This window comes from Onychomys torridus, chromosome 15, assembly GCF_903995425.1.
Source record: "Onychomys torridus chromosome 15, mOncTor1.1, whole genome shotgun sequence".
In the NCBI taxonomy this organism is placed as follows: Eukaryota; Metazoa; Chordata; class Mammalia; order Rodentia; family Cricetidae; genus Onychomys; species Onychomys torridus.
The window spans coordinates 44,301,214-44,327,120 of record NC_050457.1 but is presented as its reverse complement, the minus strand read 5'-3'; the positions used below and the strand labels follow the sequence as shown (position 1 = coordinate 44,327,120).

At 38.7% G+C, this 25,907-nt stretch overlaps 1 protein-coding gene across 1 annotated transcript in view; it reads right to left on the bottom strand.

Annotated features, from left to right (window-relative positions):
- The window catches only part of Plcxd3 (phosphatidylinositol specific phospholipase C X domain containing 3), a 163,110-nt gene extending 139,540 nt beyond the window's left edge, over positions 1–23,570 (bottom strand). Inside the window, exon 1 of the mRNA XM_036206992.1 lies at positions 23,219–23,570. Coding sequence (XP_036062885.1) covers positions 23,219–23,321 — 103 coding nt within the window. The 5' untranslated portion in view covers positions 23,322–23,570. The remainder of the gene's footprint in view (positions 1–23,218) is intronic.
- Between the last annotated feature and the right edge of the window lie 2,337 nt (positions 23,571–25,907).

The following is a 25,907-nucleotide window of genomic DNA, read 5'->3' as shown; positions in this document are numbered from 1 at the left end:
CACTTCAATTTCTTACTTATCCGCTGTAGCTTATCCTTTGCCTTTATCAAACTGCAACTGATCTAATTTATGAAGATGACAATGAAAGAAGCACCTTTTATCTCTTAGCAGCCTGCCTTTCTTCCGCCTCATGACCTAGGTCAGTACGGCCCCACACAAATAGCTGGGAAAATCACAGGCTCACTCACAAACCTGAAGAGAAAGCTTGAAAAGAGTAGACACTCAAAGGCTGGGGAGCAGAAGCAATGACAGGTACTGTCTAAGGGCGTGGTTGGTAGCACTCGCAGCAATAAAAGGGGCCTAGGAAATGCCTGACAAAATACAGCAATGACTACTATTCCAGCTTCCCACACAAAACAGCTTCGGGAGCCTCCTGTCACTAGTCTTCCAGTGGATAATAACTGGAAACAGGATATATGTTATTTGACCACCATTTCATTCAAAAACAGATACAATAAAAGCAATTCTCAATAATAGAACCATTTAATCAGAATTTACGAGGCCTACCATATAGAGAGACTCTATCAGTTTCATAATCCCACAGAAATGCTCTGTACCAACTCCAAAGCTTCATTAAGTTCACTTATTGATCACAGCTTTTTAGAATTATTGTTATTGTGAGTGCACACACACACATGCACACTCTCACATATGCACACACAGGTCTGTGTTGTCATGAGAGGATAACGTTAGGCATTTGGTCCACTCCTTCCACTTCAGGTTCTAGAGAGTAAACTCAGATCATCAGGATTTTCTTGCAAGCCCTTTTACCCATTAGCTGTCTTGACGTCCCCTTGTTCATAGTTTTGACATGGCTGGGACTGGGAGGACCCAGCTTCAGATGGCGATTTTCAAAGTGGCTTGTGCTGCACATCCCTTCTCCTCCCCTTGGAACAGGCAGACTGTCCAAGCAAACCTACTATAACAGTGACAAAAGGCATCTTTAGTGTTCAGACTCCAAATGGTGCAATGAATGAGCCAATGCCAAGCAGGTGAGTGTACGTGTGGATAATTTGGGTCAATATTTCAATCCACAACCCAGCCATGAGACAAGATAGCCACTCAGAGGCTTTTTCATATCCCAGGGAATACTCAAGTTATAAAGAAAAGAAATTGGGTACCAGAAGAGTTAAATAACAGCTTGAATACTGTATCACATGTACCATGACCAATAGGATCCTCCTAAGGATTAGAAGGCTAAAAAGACTGAGTGACATGACCCATCATAAACAATGCTTGAGTGTTCAGTTTAATTGACAGATCAAATAATGGAGATGATTTGCATATATTATGGATGAAATACAATGTTTAATAATCACAGAAAACTGATAATCAAATTCTTTTTATATAAAGTTAATCCACATAACTTTACTGATGCTTTGAACTTATTTTTAGTAAAGACAGTTGTGCCACCAGCAAGTTATGTTGTGTTTTGTTTCTCAGCAGTTGTACAGAGCTTCTGTATGAATTTAATAGCCTATATTTAGACCTACTCTGTATTGCCACACACTAATATAAACCTGCACTTAAAGCCCAACAGAAATACACAAAAAGTGTCCCTAACAAATAATTTATAAGTCTTTAAAGAAGAAGGCCCTGCTATGGATGACACTTAGCATTTGATCTGTCATTAAGACATAAAGTCACACAGCTGACACCCAGGTTATGGGTTCTTAATACAAATACCTTCAGTTGTCTTCTTTTCTGTAAGTCATCACTCCTACAGTATTCACTGTTTAAAACACAATTGAGACTTTCAAAGTATATAAAATAGGAAGACCTTCACTGGTTAGAATAGATTATCATAACATAGATTTACTGGGGCTGCATATCTTTCACTTAGACATCACTCAGAGTCGATTTTCCTCCATACAACCAGCAACATATAAGAAAGCATAACTAGACATAGCGATGTTGCTGATGCTAAACACATTAACAATAAAGAACAATGACAAGAAAAGGAAGTTCAAAATTATAACTATTAGGTGGCCTTAAAAATTATGAAGAATTATCCTGTGATTCAGTAATTTTCTCTTAGGAATATGCTCAAAAGGAAAGCAGGGACTCCGCCTATATATATATTATTTGTACATCACGATCACAGCAGCATTAGTTTAAAAAGCCAAAAGATAGACACAGTTGAAGTGTTTATTGACAGATGAACTGATAAATAAAATGTGGCATGGGCATAGAACATAACACTGTTAGCGTTGAAGGAAACTCAGATACAGGCTACAGTGTGACTGCACAGTACCAGCAGGTTGAAGGAAAGTGGGATACAGGATTCAGTGTGGATAAAACTTCCAGACACGTTGTTATGAAAAACAAGCCCCTCACAAAACAGCCAATTAAATGATTCAAATAATTTGAGGATTCTAAAGCAGCCTCACTCATACAGGAAGAAAGAATAGTGGTTGATATATAGGGAACAATGGGCAGTTGATTTTCAGTGGGTACAAAATCACATTTGCAATGATTAAAAAGTACTTGGGATAGATAATAGTTGCCAAAAAATGTGACAAATAACAGTACACTTAAAATGTCCTAGAATGATAAGATTTATGTTTTGTATATTTGATCATAGTAAAAACCCATAACACCTAAATAACACTGATATATACAGTAATAAGTACATGCATAAACTTCTATTCACTTGCCAATTGATCTTCCAAAATACCTCATCATGATATATGATACAATATTCTAAATAACAGTCCTACATCACAAAAAGGTATTCAGTTGTGATGGTCCTAGCTATCTTGGAGAGAGAGAGAGAGAGAGAGAGAGAGAGAGAGAGAGAGAGAGAGAGAGAGAGAGAGGAAGTAGGAGAGGGAGAACCAGAATAAAAGGTAACTTTTTAAAAATCAAGTGAAACAGTTGAAATCAAATATTGGTGTCATCTTAAGAAGGCAAATTCTGTGATTTGGAAAATGATCTCATGGGATCCTTGCACATCAGTGCCAGCCAGGATTTGCCAAAGGACATAGCACATTACCTAGAATGTAGGAAATATAAATTCAATGCTAGTTCTATTTGATACTTTTTTATTTTATTTTATTTTATTTTTGTTTTTCGAGACAGGGTTTCTCTGTGTAGTTTTGTGCCTTTCCTGGAACTCACTTTGGAGACCAAGCTGGCCTCGAACTCACAGAGATCCACCTGGCTCTGCCTCCCAAGTGCTAGGATTAAAGGTGTGCGCAACCACCGCCCGGCTTGATACTTTTTTTAATTGGGGAAAATAATTTAATGAAATTTCTTGTATTTGATTTTCTACAAAAGTATTTACTTACAAGGTGCAACACATGCTTCTTATAATTCTTGGCAAGAGTTATAGTGAAAGCAAACTAGTTTATGGAGACCTTTGCTGAAGCTTTGTCATATTCTGTTCTGCATATAGTAAAAAATATCCCTTTCAGTGGGAAAAAAATGTAGTTTTGCCCAAATATTAGCCAAGAAAAATTATGTGAAAGCAGTGTTTGGGGGAAGGTTCAAGCTCTCCATAAAAGAACAATCAATTCCAGTCATGTCTTTGACATTACTTGAATGGACAGGAAGCAGAGGCTGGACAGCCCAGAGACCTAGGATAGAACCAAACACTACTGACCAAAAAAATACTACTCCTAAATAATATTCTTCTATACTCTTATATCAATGCCTAACCCAGTCATCATCAGAGAGGTTTCCTCCAGCAACTCATCTGAGCAGATGCACAGATCCACAACTAAGCATTAGGTGGAACTCAGAGAACCACATGAAAGAGAGAGAGAGAAGAAGGGTTGGAGAAGGCAGAAAAGTAAAGATACCACAAGAAAACAGTCCACAGAATCAACTAGCCAGGGTCCATAGGGACTCACAGAAACTGAACTGAGCCTGTATGGGTCTAAGCTAGGTCCTCTACATATATGCATATATGTTACAGTTGTGTAGCTTGGTGTTCTTGTGGGACTCCTAACAGTGGGACCTGGAACCACCTCTAACTCTTTTGCCTGTTCTTGGGACCCTTTTCCTCCCACTGGATGGCATCATCCAGCCTTGATATGAGGGTCTGTGCCTAGTCTTACTGTAACTTTTTATCCCATGTGAAGCTGATATCCCAGGGAGGTCTGCTCTTTTCTGAAGTGAAAATGGGGAAGAGTGGATCTGGGGGAGGGGGAGGGGAGAGCAGAGGGAGGGGCTAGGGAGAGAGGAGGGTGGAAAAACTATGGCCGGTATATAATGTATGAGAGAAGAATAAATTATAAAAAAAAAAACAAAACTAAAATCTACACGGTTTTATTAAAGACAAAAAAAAGCAATCAAAATGAAAATTCTATCTTCCAGGGTCAAAGACTTATACGTCTCCCACTGAAAGATTCTCCAACCTTTACGTCACAGCAGAGTCATTTTGATTAACATGGGACTTGATGCTTTACTGAGGAACTTGTGAGGCTGAGGTAGCTGCACCAAGTTTTAGAGAATTTTTGTTTTGTTTTGTTTTTCATTTATAACATTTTTTCTCATCTAATAACAAATGGTATAATGCCATTTTGCAGCAATGATGGGACACAAAGGAAAACACAATTCCTGGCTTAAAATATAAAGCAAATTTTTAATCTCACTCTTGCCGGAATTCAGTAGTCATGTTCGATTTGTTCCTTGTAAAAAGAATTTAAGGAAATATCTAGGTCCATTTTAAAAGGTAAGGTAAAATATTAAAATATACAAATAGTGTTTCTAAAAGAGTTTTTATCCACTTGAATGAGAAATATGCAAAAACAATGTAATTTATAACTGTTGTGGAAAGAATCCTGAATTTTAAAACTGGGCCTTGGAAACTTGACAGCTCTCCGTTTTCACCACAGAACTTGTCTATGAGCCCATGCACTTATTCAGTTTTTACACCTGCAAAATGAGAATGGTACTGACTCACAGGGTTGTGATAAAGATTAGAAAATAAATACATCTATTGAAATGAATATAAGTATGTCTATTGGAATGTAGACCCTTGTTTTTTTAATTATTTTATTGGCTAAGATCATATTATAATTTTATTATTTTCCCCTTCCGTCCAAACCCTCCCATATACCTCTCCTTGCTGTCTTTCAAATTCATGGCCTCTTGTTTTATTAATTACTGTTACAGACAAATGCATATATACGTATATATATGTACATACATATACACATACGTACACACATACAAATTCAACTTGCTCATTCTGTATAAAGGTATTTGTGTGTATATGTTTTCAGAGCTGACCATAGGTCTCTGTTAAATGGTATCACAGATTTGTGATCACAGTGCTATAATGCATTAGCAATATCTCTGAAAGACTTTTATCTACACAAAGGCCTGATGAAGACATGGCAGAAGGTAATCACACCTAGGGAGCAAAACTAATTGTTGAGAGCCAGACCCATCCAAAGCTTTCTTAGAGGCCCAGAGGAACCTAGTTCTGCGTCCTAGCCTAAGACAAGACTTGATAAGAACTTGTCTCAGACAGGAGAGAGTTTTATAGAAGCTAATTAAGGTTTTGGATCCTGGTAACTTGGCTTTCCCCCATGAAGAGACTGGGTCCCAAGGCTGCTGTGTGCTTAGTCTCTGACACTCTTGAAATATTCTGTGTTCCTCTTCTACAACATCGTTTGATTATCTTTCTGCTGACTTTGTTCCCATTTCTCCCCTAAAAACTGTATAATATGGTGTACTTCTTAATAAACTTGCTTGGCATAGAAGACATAGCTTGTGCAAGACCTCCTAATCACAAACTTTTCTATTTTCTTGTCATCTCCTGGCCATTGCTCTGTCAGGAACCTGTGACTGAAGAACAATGTCCTGGGTCCAGGTCAACCCTTGACGGCTTCCATTAGCTCCTATAGAGTGACTCTATATAGTTTAGCAAGGTCTCCTACCTACACCAATAGCTTCTGAAAGGGCCAGTACAAAACAGAGATGTTCTTCTCCAGTATTACCCTCTTGGGAACCTAAAATTAAAGACGAAGACACATTAAAAAGTACAATAAAATTCTAAGCAATGGTCATCAGACCTGGAAGGAAGCCATGAACGGAAGTGAAGTTGTATAAAACATGTGAAAGGCAGCGTGGGAGGGTCCCGAGCAAAGCACTGATTCAGGTTGAACTCCTCAGCCACAGGTTCCTTCCTTTTCTCTACCCTCCTGGGACAAAGAATAGAAAATGATCCCATAAAACTGTCATGTCGAAGGTAAAATGGCCCAGCTTTATCTAGATATTTGGAACTGTGAAAAGAAAATACTAACCTTCTCTAATATTTAATTGGATATCAGAGCTCACCTGACATGGACAGGGAATGTTTGAGAGGCAAAAGACCTGTAGGTGGGAGTCCTCAACCATTATGACCATGTTCTACATTTCAATACACAAATAAGAAGTAGAGTTCTAAAAGAGGGCTTTTATTTGTACTGATAATGCATATATTTCTGTGGAAATTGATATAATGTCTCTGGTTTATTCTTTTAGTGGGTCTTTTTCTCCACAGATTTTTTAAACTATCTCCTCCAGTCAGTAGAAGGGAAATCTTCTATCTTGTTCACTTCCATTTTCAGCCTTTATCTCCAGCTGGGATATATTTAATTATTAATACATAAGTTACATATGAATGAATCCTGTATCCAAGTGATATTATGGGGTTACCATCTCTATCCAAGTAGATAAATTGCCCATGGAAGTCTATGCAGTGGGAACCCTCAGAAAGTCACAAACTCCAGAAGATGTTTTTGACAAGAGTTCAAAAGTTTTCCTATATTTTTCCCTCAGCCCTTCACAGCAAGACACTTGAACATGACAAAGTATTTTAGTGTAATATCACATGAAAGAAACTCACCTAAGAAGGAAAATGTGATTTGGCCAGGTTCAGTCAGTAAGACTGTGAGTGAACTAAGATGACAAATAAGGTTGTTATCCTTATAGCTGAAAGCAAAGGTAAAGCTTTTCTAGCATTAGATACTGAATGAATTATGGACACCAGTAACAAAACATAACAAAACCCTACAGGACACACCTGTAAGTTGTTAGAAAAATGCTTAACTTAATCTAACTGGGCAGGGTATTTCATTTACTACTACTACTGCCCCTTCTTCTTCTTCTTCTTCTTCTTCTTCTTCTTCTTCTTCTTCTTCTTCTTCTTCTTCTTCTCCTCCTCCTCCTCCTCCTCCTCCTCCTCCTCCTCCTCCTTCTTCTTTTGATATTCAAATGTGTTTAACAATGACACAAAATTTAAAGTGTCAAATATATCCACATTACATAAATGGAATGCAAAACTTTTTCATTACAAAACCCCCTCAAACCATATCTATTAAATAGTTTCCCATACCCCATACCTTCCAGACCTTAGCAAGCATTTTTCTGTTTCCACAAATTAAACTATTTCATATTTATGGAAGCATACAGTGTGCATATTTTTGTGATTAGGGAAGTCACTTAGCATAATGTTCTGAAAGTTCATTAATTGGGCGGGTTCATTTTAAGGTCAATTTCTAAGTATACAATATAAAGCATTAATGATCTCAATTAAAGTGAACATGACCTGATGTCAGAGAACCCTGCCCCCCCCATACACTCAGTGCTCAAATACTTAGGCTTAAAAGAGAATACCTTGAAATACCTCCAAACCTTGAAGTTCATTATAAAGTTAAACAAGCTGTCACTTAGATCATATGAGAGGGACAATGGGTTAGGGTTGCATTACGTTGGAAAAAGGAGCAAAGATCACAGTCACTACAGCAGGTACCAGCTGACCTGTTTTGGGGTGCTGGTTCCCTTATCCAGCCAACAACTTAGTGGGCATCTCTGAGCTTTTAGCCTCTAAATTCCTTAAAAGAATGTTGACCCTCAAATGATTTTAAGGTAAATTTTAGAGGATTATTTAAAATAGGCAGAACCTCAGTTTTGCAAGATGGAAAAAATTCTGTGCATTGATGCTTGCAGAAATGTGAATGAACAGAATGTTATGGAACTACACAAATAAGTGGATAAAAACGTAGAACTTTAGGTAACAGTTCTTCTTTGCCATAATTATCAAAATAAAGGACTGTATTTATGCACAAACTCATATTCAAGTCTTGAAAAGTGATTGCTGACTTAGAGGATATATTTTAGATATGCAAACTTACATTATTTTTTCCTTTTACCATAATAGTACTGTGTATATATTTATATTTGTATGTGTGATAATATGTTTCCACATGGGTGTACACAGGTGTTTGTGCATCTAAATGCCATAGGTTGATGTTGGATGTCTTCCTTGCTTTGACCACTCTCTTCCATATTTTTGGAGCAGAGTTGTTGTGGAATGTTATTTTAAGATGTGTTACATTTGTTTTTGCTGTGGAACATTTATTTTAATGATGCAAAGATGTGTTACATTCTTTTATGTTGCATTTGTTTAACTCTGTGAAGCTGCATTACTGTGACCATCTAAAACACCTGATTGATCTAATAAAGAGCTGAACAGCCAATAGCAAGGCAGGGGAAATGACAGGAGGGGCTATCAGGCAGAGAGAATAAATACAAGGAGAAAAAGAGGGATTGGGAATCAAGAGAGATCAAAGAGTGAGAAAAGAAGGGAGCAGCCACCCAGCCACACAACCAGCCATTGAATAAGAGGGAAAGAAAGATCACAGGGGTAAGAAAAGCAAAAGCCCAGAGGGAAAAGGTAGTGGGATAATTTAAGTTAAGAAAAGCTGGCTAGAAACAAGCCAAGCTAAGGCCAGGCATTCATAAGAAGGAACAAGCCTCTGTGTGTATTTATTTGGGAACTGGGTGGTGACCCCCACAAAGAGTGAAGAGTAATAAAACAAACAACTACACAGAGTCTCTCACTGAGCCTGGAGTTTACTGGTTTGACTAGGCTGACTAACTGATGAGCTCTGAGTGTCTCCTAAACCCCTATAGCTAGATTCATAGATATAAGCAGCTGTGCCCTACTTTTACATGAATAATGGGGACCATAACTCAGATATTCATGATTGTGGTGTACACACTGCTAACTGAACTATATCTCTAGCCTCCTTTATTAAAAATTATTGTATAGGCTTTTGAATAGCCATTTTACCTCCCCTATGCAAAGTGCTATACTAAAGCACACTCAAAATCATTTTGCTAGTTTCCACATTACATATTTTATATATTTCAATATAGATGTATTTTGAATGTCCAAGTGCATTAGTGTATGGTTCCTTTTGAAGAAAACAATTACTGATGTTACCCTCTAACAGGAAGAAAACCAGAAGAAGGACACAGGTGTTAAAAGACTGTAAATCATGTCTTCCTCTCAAAAAATAATGCTTATTGTAACATATACATGAGGAGAGTCAGAGTTTATTCTGTGTGTATGATTTTCAGTATTTATTCTGATAGACTTATAAATTCTTGATACTTTTAAATTGTTTAACATAACAGTCAATTCACACAAACACACACATGCACACACTGAGACCAATGTTCTGAAATACATACATGCACATTTATTAAATAGTTAAGAGAAAAATAAATCAGTCATGTTTAAGTGACTACATGAGTCACATGCCTTTATTTTTGAGCAATTCTATGGAAAAATGATTGTTCTTACACTTTTAAGTGTCTCTCTCCATCTTTTATTATATCAGTGTATAATAAGCAAATACTATTGCCAAATACTATGCCCTGTCACTCAATTGTTTAAATATGTCTTCATAATTTTTATTGGCATAAAGTTTGTGATAGGTAAGTTGACTTGGGGAAACACTATTCATGTAATTTCAAATTCTCCTTCAAAAAGTCAGTTTTCTCCTTCAAGAACTTGGCTCAAGGCATTTGCATTAAGAGTGTCTTCATCGGCATACTGACTTCAGAAGTTGCCCAAGGCAACCTGTGAATGGGTATCAGAATGATGGTAGCCTAGAGTTTGCATACCTCTTATCATAGGAGATCAGTCTCAATAATTATATTGGCATAGAGAACAATAAACTCCTGCTACTAACATGCCAAAATGTTGCTCTTAATCAAATAGCTTTGGAAATAACATTCAGGCCCTAGACTGAAATTTGTTTCTGCTGTATTTAATTTTCAGTTCACCTCTGCCTGATTAGAAATTGTTAAATGACACTAGGTAGTTGAATACTAGTGAGACCTCATAAGAAATTAAAAGACCAAAGTTATAAATAGTGATGGGTAAATTCAATTTATCCAGTCTGTCAAGAATTTACATCACACATAACTCATTTATTCAGGCCTTATTAGGTACCTAGCACTAGGCTAAATATATCATACTAATTACTCCAGGTCATTCACAGAAATAATCTTTTAAAAATAGATTCTTACCTCAATTTTGGGAAAAAAAAAGAAAAAAAAAAGTTTATGTTCAAAGAGGTTAAGTAGCGTGCCATAGACTACACAGTATGTGTGAGATGAGGAACAGCCTCAGACGGATCTAGTTCAAATCTTATGGGAATTCAGAGTTGAAAGGTGAGCATCCAGGCTCTCTGTAGCTACTTCTGTGCAGAAAATGACTGTTCTAGTTATGAACCACATTAATAAAAGCTTCTTTTCTTAATTTTGATTTATGAAAAATCTTCATTCTTTTAAGCTTTATCATTTAGATGCTTTAATTTAGAATTGCAGGATCCTGATGCTTTGTATATCTAAAAAGAGATGATTACATTCGTATCTGATGTAAACTTTTAACCTTAAGAGTTAGTCATCTGGTTTAAAATCCCCTTTCATAGCCCTGAGACTACAGCTGTACATTATCTTCTGCAGAACATGGGACATGTCCAGTGTCTGTGCAGAAAGAGAAAAGAACACATCCAATGTTTCAGTCTTTTGATTGGCCATCCCGGCTGGCAAGAAAAAAACAACAAAAAAACCCAACTAGTTTCTATTGAGTCCAATATGAGGTGCATGTAGAAGCTACCAACCTAAAATATTCTCAGAGGTTTCTCTGAGATATAAAAAAAACTAATAAAAACAAAGCATGTGGGGGGGGGGCATGACTCTACTTTAGAGAATCTGTGTCATATTAGAGAGACATCGGAGGAAATAAGAGAGATTGCAAGCTTCTAGATAAAATTCCAGCTAGACTTCTAGTTAGAAATCTACACATAAATGCCCGGAGAAGAACAAACACACAGGGCTTGAGAGAGCCCAGGATCCATAACTTTGCTGGTAAGCACTTTTCCTTGTATGAATCTGGAGTATGAAGATGGTGAGGAATATTTATTTTCAGACACATTGATATCAGCTCTAGTGCACAAGGAATGTGAAGAAACTAGAATACAGTCGCATCAGGAACTGAAGTAAAACTCTAGAAACTAGTTTTGAGAACACTATCTTACGAGAAATGTTGAAAGGCTCTCTTCAAATGCACATCAAAACCACCACACAGAAACATTAACTATGCAAGTATGTAGCCCAGTGGTAAATATCGAAAACCATAGATGATTATAATACTCTGATGTTAGTAATGAGAGTTAAAAGGAAAAAATGTAAAAATTATAGTTGTCAAATACATTAGTAGTCAAATACATAGTGGATACAAAATATAAAAAATGTAATATGAGATTGTGTGGAGTGAGAAAAGTTAAAAATTAGTTTTTACATGGGGTTGAAATTAGGTTACTACCATCTTTTTTTTTTTTAATCTGAAACAGAGTTTCTTTATGTATCCTTGGCTGTCTTGGATCTCACTCTGTAGACCAGGCTGGCCTTGAACTCAAAGAGATCCGCCTGCCTCTGCCTCCCAACTGCTGAGATTAAAGGTGTTTGCCACCACTACTGGCAAGTTACTATCATCTTCAAACAGAGTGCTAAAACTGTGAACTGCTTCACATAATTCTCCTGCTATTAACAAGTAAAGTGCCTAGAAAAGTCCACATGAAGAGAAAAAAAGAACAGGTCTGGGATAAAAGTTATAAATAAGTAATTGTGGTGATTTGAAGTGAAATACCCCTCAAAGTAAATAGCACTGCTAGGAGGTATGGCTTTGTTAGAGTAGGTGTGGTCTTGTTTGGAGGAAGTGTGCCACCATGGAGCGGGCTTTGGGGTCTTATATATGCTCAAGCCATGCTCAGTAATACAGACCACTTTCTGTTGCCTACACTCCAAGATGTAGGGCACTCAGCTACTTCTCCAGCACCATGTCTGCCTGCACACCACCATGTCACACCATGATGATAATGGAGTAAACCTCTGAAAATGTAAGCCATCCAAGTTAAATGTTTTTCATTTATAAGAGTTGCTGTGGTTATGGTGTCTCTTCACAGCAATAGAAACCCTAACTGAGATAATAATATATGATACATAATAACAGTAAAAATTAAATATCTTTAGTCTAAAATACTAGAAACTAAGACTCTATCAACTGTGTAGTTTTGAGTATTTTTGGAAGTATCTGCATATATTTTACTGGCTGAATATCAATAATCTGAAATCCAGAATATTACAGCTTTTTGAACATCATGTTGGCATCCAAAAAGTTTCAAATATTTTTATAGTATTTCTAATTGCAGATTCCCAGACTAAGAATGCTCATTTTAAAAAGGATTTCATATTTCACACCAAAAAGCAATTAAGTCAAATAAATAGAAAATGAATTTTCAAACAATGAATCTTAACTATACTGTAATGCCTGAAACACCTTAAAAACATTAACAAAGAAACTTAAATTACCTAATTATATACCTCAAGAAACTAAAACAAGACCAAAGTTAGTATTAGGAAGGAAATAATAAATAATGAAACAAAAATAAATAAAAGAGAGAATAGAAAAAAGGCAACAAAACTGTTTTTTAGGAACAAAATTGCCAAACATTTCTCTCTGCCAAGAATAAGTTCAAAGACTCCATTAGAAATAAAAGGAAAGACACTACAACTGAAGCCACAAAAATAGAAAGGATGATAAGAGACCACTATGAAAATGTGTATACCAACAAATACAAAAAGAATAAATAAAAATTGTAACATGTTATCTGCCAAGACGGAGTTATGAAGAAATATAGTATCTGATTGTCCCTGTAATACAATGAAATGACGGCATCTTCAACAAATTGTATTTGGAAAGCCAGATATCCACATGCAGAAAGACAAAATTAGAGCTTTGTTTTACTCTAAACACAAAGATGAATTCAAAATGGGTTAAAGATTTAACATAAGAGTGAACAAAATAAAAAGTAAAAGAAAACACAAGAGCTAACCCTATAAAGACTAAAAGGAAACTTTCATGTTCCTGGGCTAGGTGATAAATCTTTGGATACAACACCAAAAAATAATGAGCATTAAAATGAAAAATGTTCAAATTGGCCTATGGCATATCCAGCTTAAGGCTGCAGGTGAAAATCTACTATTATTCTAACTGAACGCAGCAGTAAAACAACTCCCAGTGGTATATGTCTTCATCAGAGAAGCTTCTTACTACAGGAGATGGTATTTGACACAGAGACCCACAACGGTACAGTGTTTAGAGAGAGACTCGGGAGTGCCCAGCCCTAAATGGGGAATGTTTATCACACCTCTCCCCTCAAGAGTCTGGGATCTATGTGGAAGAGACAGAAAAGGGTTGTAAGATCCAGAGGTGGTGGGAGATTTTAAGGAAACAGCACTTTCCATACACAACAGGATAGATGCACATCTGGACCTACAGAGGCTGGGACAGCATGGACAAGACCTACCTGAGCTCAAGGCAGAGAAAAATACCAGCATGAAGGAAGCGAAGTGATCACTAAGTCTCACGACTCCACCAGAAAGCTACTCACAAATGATAACTGCTGGGAGAGGGGAAATCAGATTTCTTCAATTACGTGACACTGGGTATATCATCTACACACCAGGGCAGGGGATTTGCTCAGAAGTCCCAAAATTTGTGAGCAACACAAGTCAGACTTCATATTTTTAGTGTTATTTTTTCCCTTTTCTTTTGTGTTTTCTATTTGTTGTGAGAGAAAAAGAACACGAAGCTAGTGCAAGGGGAGGGGGAGGCTCTGGGAGAAGTTTGGGAATGAGAAAGAATATGATGACTGAGTACATTAAATTATCAAATAACAAATGAAATACTCAAATTGCACAATACATAAACTTCAGTGTGACAAAGGAAATGACCAGAAGAGCAACAGGCAGCTTATGCAATAGGAAAACACTTAGAAATATTGTATTTGATGAGTTGTTAATGTCCAGAATTTGTCATGAAGTCCTACAGATGGATAACAAAAATAAAGAAGCAGCCAATTACAAATCAGCAGAAAGGCTAGAATATACATTTTTCTAAGAAAAACAAAACAAAGGGAAAAAACTATATGATCCAGAAGACCCACCTTTGGAAATTTTCCACCAAGTGACTGAAATCAAAATCTTGAAACATATGTGTGTTTACTGGAGTATTGTTTACAACCTAAAAGCCCATTAGTGGATAAATGCATGAGAAAAAGTGGAACACAAATATAAGTGTTCTATTTATTGAACTCTCAATAATAAGAAAATCCTGACATGGTGTTCAATAAGTGAATCTTGAGGACACTACATTCAGTAAAATTGACCAGGTACACAAAGACAGAAGTGACATGATCCCACTTATTGGATGAATGCATAACCAGACCCCTAAAAGCAGATCATCTAATGGTGTTTGCCAAGGTGATAGAGAAGGGTAAATGGGAAAGTGCTGAAGTAAGTCTTGTGTTACATAGTGCAGCAGTATTTAAAAAACAAAAAAACAGTGACTTACACATCTAGAAATACGTTTTAAGAAGTGGAATTTCATGGGCCAAACCAAATGCTACTGGAAGATCAAATGAGATTATGGGGACTGGACAATCAGAAAGGGAAAATACAAGTTTTGAACAATCATAAAAGGAACAGGTTTATTGTGGTGATGGGGGACAGTGAGATGAATACAGGCTATTGGAATAGTAACAACCTAAGTAGGAAGAGGGTATATCTATGAGTACCATTTGGTAGATAGAGGCAGCTGTGGTATTAAGTGGACTTTCTAAAAGGTGTCTTACTAAAATGTAATGCTCTGTGCTAACAAGAGTGATTGTGAACTACAACCTGCCTGTTCACAGTTACTCCACACTGTGTGAAAGAGCAGTTTTCAGGGTGTGCTTTGTCCTGAGGGACTCCATTTTAAAAGCAGCATTTGACTCCACTTTGAATGAAAACACAGAAAGGATGACCCTGTTATAGACACCACTACCTATTCAGTACCACCCATGAGACACAGACTGGTAAATAACTTACTGCCAAAAATTAAAATGCACCACTTAGAAGCTTATTAAAGCAGACTGGGGACCTGTGAGGAGATGGACATACTAAAGCTATAACAGAAACATCAGTCTGAGAACTCATTAAATGCACTAGACTAACAAAAGGTACAGAACCTTTGTGTTGACCCCATAAATAGGAGAAAAAACTGACACTACCATTGCAATTCCCCCACTGACCCATAAGCTGATCACCCAGTGTGTACACCAAAGGAATTGCAGGCAGAAATTGTTCAACTGTCTCCTGGTGGTGACTTGATTCAGTCCCCATCAGTCCTATGCCGTGCCTCATCTTCCATGGTCCTCAACTTTTGTAGCTTGAGTCATCCCTGAGAACAGAACTGGATCTGCCACTCTGCATCTTTCCTCTACCTCCAAACAGCTCTTTAACTGGATGTCTGAAGCCTTCCCATCTAACAGGATCTTGACATCACCTTCATTAAATTTTTATTGGGAAAGGCCCAGGCTAGGCCATGGAAAGACTGTGTTTAAAGGTAACTTTGTACTGAGGCAGTTATGGCCATCTTCTCACTCCATATGGCAACACAACTCAACATGGCTTGAATTGAGGTAAGTTCCCATTAACCCGCCAAGGGTATATCACACACATCTTGTCCTTCACTGGCAAGCATAGAGGCCACCAGGAAAGTTGAGTAGACAACTAGTCATCATAGCTCATTCTCCTCCTCAAAATAAAAATTCTTCCATTGAATTGAGAAACTGAACTATCATTATATTGACCAAGGATGTTAAACATAATTGCTTTCTAAAAGTTATTTCACAGGAAGAATTCCCCTGTGCAAAACACAATAAGAGCTAGCATTTAATATGGAGCATTATAAGGTTTGTCCACTCCCAGAATCTGTATTGAGTACAAGAGCTAGCAAGATCATATCTAACAAAATCCATGGGCCATCTGTTTCAGAACCTGACCTCTGGAGGTGACTAATCCTGGAAGCTTCTTGAGAATGTTTAATCACGCTCCCCTGCCCCTCTGCCTGGCCTATCTTCCTCTCTTAATAGAGCATAATAAAAGCATATGGTGCCATAGAAAGCTTTTGGCAGTAGAATTCTATCTGAAATGTGTTAGGTTTGATTTTCCTTTTTCACTACTTCTCCTTCTTAGGGAACATGTGGTTTAGATGCTTTTCTGGTCATTAGCCTTCTGAGGCTAATCATAACCCTACATAGACCAGAAAAGATAAGATGATATAGCATTTTTAATATATTAAATCCCACATAATTATATCAAGAACTTTGTGGTATTTCGAACATGGTAGAAAGCTCTTGGATTTCCAAAAATGAATGTTTATTGGTAAGAAGCATTCTCTTTAGCAGTAGCAGGGGAATTTATTTCAAGAAACAGTTTCTTCCCTTAAGTACCAATAATTAAAGTGTGTGTGTGTGTGTGTGTGTGTGTAATTTCTGTGAAGGGCAAGAGAACATTATTACTCTACATTTCAATACAGTGGTGCACTTAGGGATTATTTCAGCTCTATTGGATTATTTGGTTCTATTTACACTCACTCAGACTACTTGGTGAGAAAAATTCAGATCACACTTTTAATTTTACTCTGGACCTATATGTAAGAATGATTGCACTGCCCCATCCAGAGGTGTCCCTACAGGAAAAATCATGTATCTTTCTTTAAAAAGAAAGTGATATACACTCATACATATATACACACATGCAAATGTGCCTATATATATATATATATATACGCACACAGAAAGAAACTGAGCTAACAAAAAGACTAAAGAAGAGGAAAGAATTCTATCAACATGTTGTCCTCTGCCATCCCCCCTAAACTCATACTTGAGTCACGGGACCAAATGCTAATAACTACAAATTAATAAATATGAGCTAGCCCAAAAGATGGACAGGTTTGGGCAATGCTGGCCCCTGTGGCATCAGCAGTGATGCAGAGTCAGCAGTGGCAGATGATCAGCAGCTTCCACATAAGGATCTCAGCTCTCAGAACATTTGATCCTTGTTAGACATTAACATTCTCAAATTTCAGCCTCTAAAGACACACACACACACACACAAAATGACCACTCCCTAAATACTCCTCAAGAGAGGAAAGTAGAAAAGCCCCGACTGTGTGGTAGCCAAACTTTGGTGATTCCTGTGCAGCATTTTTTGAATCAATCCTGGGATGGTTACAACTAGTCAGAAATCCACTTAGGAGGGATGGAAGTGAATTATCATGTCTCTGGTTTTACTTTGAAGCTAATAGTACTTGAAGAGCACCCTCTTTTGTGTCAGTATATATTCGTGTGTTTGTGCTTTTTTGTAAATAAGGGTTGTGAAATTATGAAATTTTCATATGCATATAGTGCATGACCCTCAACATTTATTCATTGTAATATTGGTTTTAGCATTTGAGGGGTGTGTGTGTGTGTGTGTGTGTGTGTGTGTGTGTGTGTGTGTGTGTGGTTTATAAATGTTATCTAACTATTTTAGAACTTTTTAAATTGTTAAGCAACTGATATTCAAACAAAGGAATTATATACACATTGATACATGTTTCTATCCCATGGAAACTAAGCTTTAAGTAAATGAGATATGCCTTGCAAATATAAACAAAATTGACTATTTTATTTCTATCATACATCAATTTACTGTTTACCTATGCTTTTTATAGTTTTCTGATGATGACCATTTAGTAAATTTTATGTTTATAAAGTAAATTTTACTCAAGAGAAATATTGAAAATCCTGCATCGTAGATAAAGTAAATAAACCTTCACCTCATAAATATTACACAAGTCCTTCTTTCTGTGAACAATAAGGAATGAGAACAAATTGATGCAGAATCAGTGTTGGGGTGTTCCTTTCCTTAAGCTGGCACTAGATAGGCAGATCATAAGTGCTGTTGATAGCCAATATCAATGAGCAGCAGGGCTTAAAGAAATGAAGGGGGAGGTTTTACATTTATGACAGTGGCCTAATCTGAACACTTAAATAGCAATTAAATAACATTTATTGCTCAAGGTTCATGATGAACTATAATGTCAGTTATCAGAAGTGTTCCCAGACTGAGCAATTAGCCTTGAATCAAATATGGAGTTCTGGCTTTAAGCTTGATTGAAAACTTGAACACTCACAGATAGTTCAACAAAAAGCCTACTAGAAAGATGTATACTTAGGTTTGGCTCTGCCATTCACATAATAAAGCTCCCTTTTAGTGGTGTACTAAAGTGTTTCTTAGACTGTAAATGTGTATATGAATAAGCTGGCTATCTTATTAAATTGTAGATTATAATTAAATAAGTTGGAAGAATGGAATATAGATGCCGTATTTCTACCATGAGTCTATGTATGACGATGCCAGTGGTCCTGCCTGGACAGCCTTGAGTGACAAGGTCCTAGAAGATCATTGATATAACACATGAAAATTACATGTGTATATGAGAAAACAGTAAAGTATAATAAGCAAAACTTTATGTTGGTTAACAATATTTGATAATTCAATTCAAATCATCATGAAAAAGTTATAGTAGACCAGATTAGTGGAGCTTTTATGTGTCAATTTCAAAACTAACTTTTGGAACGCCCAATCCTCCAGACACTCTTCAGTTTTTCTTTTTTAGGAAAATAGTCAAATGGGGAACTGGCAAGATAACACAGAGAGATGTTCATTCCGAACAGTCTTGAATTGTGCTTTGATTAATGAAAGATTTACTTCATATGAACATTCTAACCAAATGTAGACCTATTTTTAGAGATGTGTTCAAGAAGATTCTGGGCCTGATTGACCCTCTCGGAAGTTTCATTCAATTAAAACAGAAATAGAAAACTGCAAAGAGGAGAAAGGGGGCTGGAGAAAGGGCTCTGAGCTGAAGAGTATGTACTGCTCTTACAAAGGGCCCAAGTTCAGTTCCCAGCACCTGCACCTATGTTAGGAGACTCATAACCGCCTGTAACTTCAGTTCTGGGAGAATTCATCACTCTGGCTTTCAAGGGCATCTGTACTCACATGCACATACCCCTCCCCAGAAAAATACATGGGTGATTGAAAATAAAATAAAAGTCTGAAAAAAGTAGAGAAGACGTAAGTTAACTCTAAGAGTGTTGGCAACATGAAAGGGTTACCATGAGGCCCAAAGTTAAAACTGAACAAAGCCTTAAGGAGGTAGAGTACTTGCAATCACGTGTGAGGCACCAGATTCAGAACACACGCACACAGACACACACAGACACACACACACAGACACACACACACACACACACACACACACACACACACACAGCATGAATACAATCAAAAGTTCTTGGAGAAGAAATCAATTGTACAAGTGCTTAGATTCCATAAAACTGTTCTTTTGTACTGGTGTTGCAGTTTTCTAAAGGAAATAAAATTTACCCACATAATCACTGATTTATAAAGCATTCTTCTCTTTATCTAAACATAATAAACTACTCCCTGTTCAAGAGTACACACATTGTTTCTGACACTCCAGTCCTACATTTTAATCAGTTCTTCCTTATTGGGTGATCAGATCGACTATGGGTAAATGATTTTCATTAATATATTGGACTGTATAGCAGATCCCTCCCATAAGCCAAATCCTTCTCAGTATCTTATGCTTTGGACCAAAAGGCACTCTATCACAGACCCTGATTATCGACACACTACATACTGCCATGACAAATCTCCTTTTAATGGTTCTAGAGGCACTGTGACTAGAATTTTAACTCTGCATCAAAGATGCCAAATAATCATCAGATTCACCTTCACCTGAATTTTATACTTTGTCTTCCTGCTTCCTTGATTTTTTATCGTCGCTGACCTGCTTGTGGTGAGAGCCAGCATTATTCACATTCCAAATGCCATAAGTTTGGTTTCATCAGAGAGAAAAGACATGAGAAGACTGAAATGTGAACAGTTGTGTGTTCTGCCAGTATTTTGTCTTTGAATAATAAACTAAAAATAATTCACTAATACCAGTTACTAACAATCATTTATCCCAGTCCATACCAAATCATGAAAATTTTAAATACAGAACAGCACTGAGAGACTTGGTTCTGAAAGCATTCAAGACACACCTGTTTGAGAAACATTCAAGGACACCAGCACTGCACACATGCTGGAGACTAGAGCACACACACGAGAGAGAGAGAGAGAGAGAGAGAGAGAGAGAGAGAGAGAGAGAGAGAGAGAGAGAGAGAGAGAGAGAGAGAGACTGTTCTTTGCTATGGTCTTAGGTAAGTGAGACAGCTGCCCCACGTAGGAGTCCTCATAATTAGTTGGCTCTTCACCCTCTCTAGGCTTCACCTAAGAAAACCTGAGGCTGTAGGACGACTGAGCAGCAGTTCCTCTCCACAGAAACACTTGTGTTGTGCACCAGACGTGGTTTTAAATGGTGGAGATAATTGCTTAATTCAAGCTGGAGCAACTGGCCAAGTAAACATGTAGCAGCCAGGAAGCTATTAGCATGATTTTAAGGCAATTATTCCATTAGTGTGTAATAGTCTCCAATTAGTCTGCTCTATCAAAATTTGAATGTCTTCTTTTTCTCCAGAAATTCCATGTTATATGATGCAGAAAGGTACCAGACTCATTTTAATCCCTGCTTTATAGTTAAGAATTTTGCCAAACCTATTTTGTACAACTATATGGGTATTGGGAAACATACATTTGGTGACATGGGATGTGTGTGTATGTGTTTGTTTCACAGAAGTGTTGGTGTGAAATTGCAAGGCTTTGTGGGCCATTTACTTTAAATCTTATACTAAAAGGGCTTAGGAATACAACAGAAAGACAGTATCTTCCAAATTTCATCATCTTTATGTCTCTATCAGAGACCAGTAGAAAATAGAAGTCTCTGACTTCAAAGTTCCACTTAGTCCCATGAAATAGAAAAGGAAAATCACCCTGTTTGTACAGATGCCTTACTTCTCACCTCAGTGAGAACTTGTTGCTTCTCGGTTATGCTCACATACATTGCAAAGTCCTTATCCCTAAATCCCTAAGAAATAATCCATAAAATTTCTTTTAGGGATCAGATCACTGAACATACTTTAGGTCATTTGCCTGCACTGAGTTTCTGGGTCTTGTTTTGTTTTGTTCTGAAGGGGAGGTTGCTTGTTTTTTGTCCATGAAGTGGAGACGGTAATCCCAGCACCGCCTGCTTTGCACAGTTTTTGGAAGAATGTGAGGTACCAGACATACATTGGCTTTGAAAATTGAAGTGTTACAGACATTTATGGTGAGACTCAAATGTGGCATCACACCATCCCTCAAAGCTGGTGCTACCTCAGGCATTTAACCTCCTTACATCCCTAAAGACTCTCTTCCCAGAGACCTAGCATCTTGGTCCTTGCCCCTATTACCAGCTCAGTGCCAGAAGCAGGTGGAACCGCGTGAAATAACTGTCTAAGAAAACTGATAAAAAGCAAAAGAAGATGAGGATGCCGGTGGAAGTGAAAGTAGAATTTCACTGACAAAGTGGTGTGCTTTCTAGTCCTTCAAGAGAGCAATTCCCTGTCTCATCAGAATGGAATTGATGCAGAGGGGAAGCTGGGTTGTGCTTTCCCAAAGAGACACCTAGGCCCCTGGGAAGTCCTTTGGTGAGGAAGGACAAAGGGAGAAACAACCTTTTACTGAGGACAGTGCTCTGCTCAGCCTGTGTTTCTCATTGCCACCAAACATCCACTCCAATTGAGTTAAGTTGCTGGTGAGTCCCAGCGCTTGTCGGTCGGGCACTTGGTATTTTTCCAGAAACCCATTTTATTTCTTGATCCTCTCCTTATTTCTTAGGTGTCACTTCCACTCCGGTCCTCTCAACTCGTTGTGCTTTCGTGGGGTGGGGGTGGGGGGTGGGGAGGCAAATCGGAGCAAACAGACCGACCAGAAGGTTGAACTTAATAACTCAGCTCTCCTCTGGGCAGGGGGTTGATTATCCATGAGTAATTTGCCCTCCAGCCTAGTCTTATAAGAATCGGATGTGCATACCCTCAACTCATGAGCATGAGCATAACCGAACTGCTAAAGAAATAGAGGCATTTCCCCAGCTGCCGCGCTTGTAAACTGTCCAGAAACAATCTTCCCTCTTAGATACCTGAGTTACAGACTACTGTATGCTCCGACCCAGAAAGCTGGCCAGTGCTCTGGCCCAAACCATACATACCATGCTAAAGCCTCTTGATGCCCCTCACAACTACACCTGGCTGGTCTTAAGCTTCCTTTCTAGGCCACCAGCTCAGTCACCTTTTCGGGGGCAATCTGCTCATTATTCCCATCTCTACCTCTACGCTGCTGCTCACGTGGATTTCACTGCCTGGCTTCTGTCTGGAGCAGCAAATGTGTGGTCTACAAGGGTTTGCTCTCCTCACCTAGGAGCTCTACCATAAGCACCTCTTTGACCAGACTCCCTCCTAGCCCATGCCAATTAGGAAATGCTTGCTTTCTGCTTCTTGCCCCCTTTAGCTCCGTGTCAAGGACAGCGATTATGCTGCCGCCACCGCCACTGGTCCCTGAACTTTCATCACTCTTCAGAGAACGCTTTGTCTCTTTAAAGGAGACTGGGGACGAATACTAATGATTGGACTAGATTCTAACAGTGAAACTACCAAATCCTCCTAAGTCCAGGCTGAGGAGGGACTCAATGATGTTCAGGAGCCGAACTCTAAGACAGCCCGCTTATTCCCGTAGCGCACCGTGGAGCCACAGACTCAGAATCCTGATCTACCTGGCCCCCTAACCCCATGAATCTTCAGGGAAAACCAGAGAAGGGGACTCAGGGCGCGATCCTGGAACCACCTTCTCCCCTTCCCCAGCCCTGCGAATACAGCCTTCTTCTGATCTCAGGAGAAGCAGTCACCTTGACTCCCGGTGCCAGGGTCCTCCAAGGTTTGGAAAACCCGGGTACCCAACCCTCTGGACGAGCTTCCCTCCTGTGGGCACGAAGCAAGTTAGCACAGAGTGCAAGGTGAAGCAGGGCGGGGCAGGTGCAGCGGGTACCTACCTGGGATGGCTAAATTGGTGAGGGGGATGCTGTGGATGCTCTCAGGCAGAGTTGCCATCCAGTCGGCGAATTTCAGCTCATTTTTCCCCTGAGACGAGGCCATGGTGTCGGTGTGCTTGCCGCTGTGCTGGTCCCCACACTCCTAGGCACAGACTGGCAGCTGCTGCCGCTAAGCCAATGTTTGCTTCAGCCCCGCTAGAGTTTACACTCCGCTCTGCGCCACACCCACAGGATGGCGCAGACACATGCTCATTTTAATAATTATTCAAAACCACCCCATGCTCTCTCCTTGCCTTCGCCAGACTCCGCTGCCTGGGCTTTTGTTCCTGACGTCCGTGCTCAGCTCTCTGCTCTCTCCCCCTCCCTGCAGACTCCCTCCTCCCGTCTCACCCCTCCTAGGTGGCACTGCCTTTCCTCGCCATCCTGCAGCTCCCCACCGCTTCTTATTATTAGTCTTTTATCTTTTTAAAAACTTGGTTTTCCACGCTGCTTTGTCCCTGGTCTTTCTCTGTCCCTTGGTATGACTTTCTGGTCTTGTTTGCATGAAAGACAGTCTTGCAGTTGCATCTAAAAATACTGGTAGACTTTGGGATGTTCTTGTCTCCTGAAGAGCAGACACATCTTTGGCTCTCAGGACTTTCCATTCTTCCTTTCCCTAAGTGTTCCTTTTCCTAAGCCACAACAGGTCATGCCTTCCCTCAGCCCTATTTGTACAAAATGGTGGTCTTTATTTAACATTTTGCCTAATTTTTGGAGAAGCTGATACATGTGGTGAACAGGCAGGGCAGTATATTCTACAGTATGGTTCTTAATTCCTGGTTCCAGACATTTCACAGTCAAGAAACACAGCTGCAGGTTGTGAGGATTCACTATTTCTATGGAGTGATGTCCTTCGTTTCTTGGTTTCATGGCATTCAAGATAACATGAAAGTCTAATGCTGGAAGAAAACCACATCTCCCAGTGACTAATGACTGCCAGTAGCATTTGGTGGAATGTATTTGGCACCATTTGAAGTAATCTATGTAATTGTTTGGATTTTCATTCCTTGGCAATCTAGAGAGACGTGTCTCTCTAGAGAGAAATCACTCATGTGACTCCAAAGAACTGTCTGGGTCCACCTGCTCCCAAGTGAGAAAGAGAGGGGAGATCAAGCCTTACAAATGTGATGAAACTGGCATTAGCCTGTATAGGACTATGTGAGTCAGACTGAACATGTGTGAGGCCTTTGCCACTCAAATTACAGATGGGCAAAAGGGGCTGGTTTTCCTGTGGAGGGGTGTGTAAATTCTTCCCCCAGAGGAAATGCTACATTAAGTTGAAGAAACAAAAAATCAAGGTAGGAGAGACAACCCTATGAAACATGAGAATAACCATTTCAGTTCAGTAAACCCATTTAGCATTTTCAAAGCCAGAGAGCCTTCTTATTTTGTGTAAGGATGCTGGGACCAAAGCAAATTCCCATCTATTCGAAATCACTGTCGGGGAGATAGAGGAGAGATAACGCTCAATTCTTTTGCTCAAATTTTCTTTTTCTCCCCAGGGAAACAGTTCCCAGTGTTGTGAGGACATGATAGGTCTATCTTTAGGGATGAGAATGAGGTGTACTAGAACTTCTGCTCTGGGGATTCTTAATGTTCTCACTAACATAACAGATCCTCATATCCTTTTAGTTAGAATGATTATCATCTCACTTTGAGCTTGTTGGCCAAAGTAGCTCTAAGCACCAGTTTTCTGACTAATGTTAGTATTCTCAAAGCAGTGCTTCAGGGCAGCAAGTACATTCAGAATGCAGGGATAGCTGCACTGTGTCTGAGAAAAGTCCAACAGTCCCTGTTAGCCCAGGTTCCTCTGTTATACAGTCATGATAACAGAGATTTGTGGGGACACTTCCAGGAGATGTTTGCTGAAATAGCAGGACCTGTATATTCATATTTCTTTGTCTTTTTGAGGCTGTTCTAGCCTTTTAACATAGTCTTTCCAGGGTGGTAGATTAATTATGCAACCTGGGAAATATTGTTGTGTAAGAAGTATTTGAAAAGTACTCTCTATCCAAATGCATTGTGAGGATGTGTCCTGAAAACTTTAGGAAACAGGTTTTTAAGAGATGATTGTAAAATTGTCTCTTCCTCGGAAACTTCAGTGTTTGCTCTTAAGACCTTCAACTGGTTGGATGAGGTCAATACATATGACAGCAGGTAATATGCTCCATTCAAATAAAAACATTACCTCATCTACAAACATCTATATATTCAATGTCTACTGTAGTATTTGAACAAATAGCTAGTCATCATATCTCAGCCAAGTTGTGATATGCAAAAAAAGCCATCACACTCACTGGAAAATCAATACAGAGTTTGCTATCAATCCCCAGGACTCTTTGGGATTCTATACCCAAATTATTCTCTAATTCTGTTGCTGTATCACATGCATGCTAGCTAGAAATAAAAAGAGAAAAAGCATAGATACTTGTCTTGGATTTTTAATCATGCAAGCAAGTCAAGGTATGTATCTGTATTCTTTTTGTTTGTTTTGTTTTGTTTTTTGAGACAGGGTTTCTCTGTGTAGCTTAGTGCCTTTCCTGGAACTCGCTCTGTAGACCAAGCTGGCCTCAAACTCACAATGATCCGCCTGCCTCTGCCTCCCGAGTTCTGGGATTAAAGGCATGCGCCACCACAGCCTGGCTGGTAT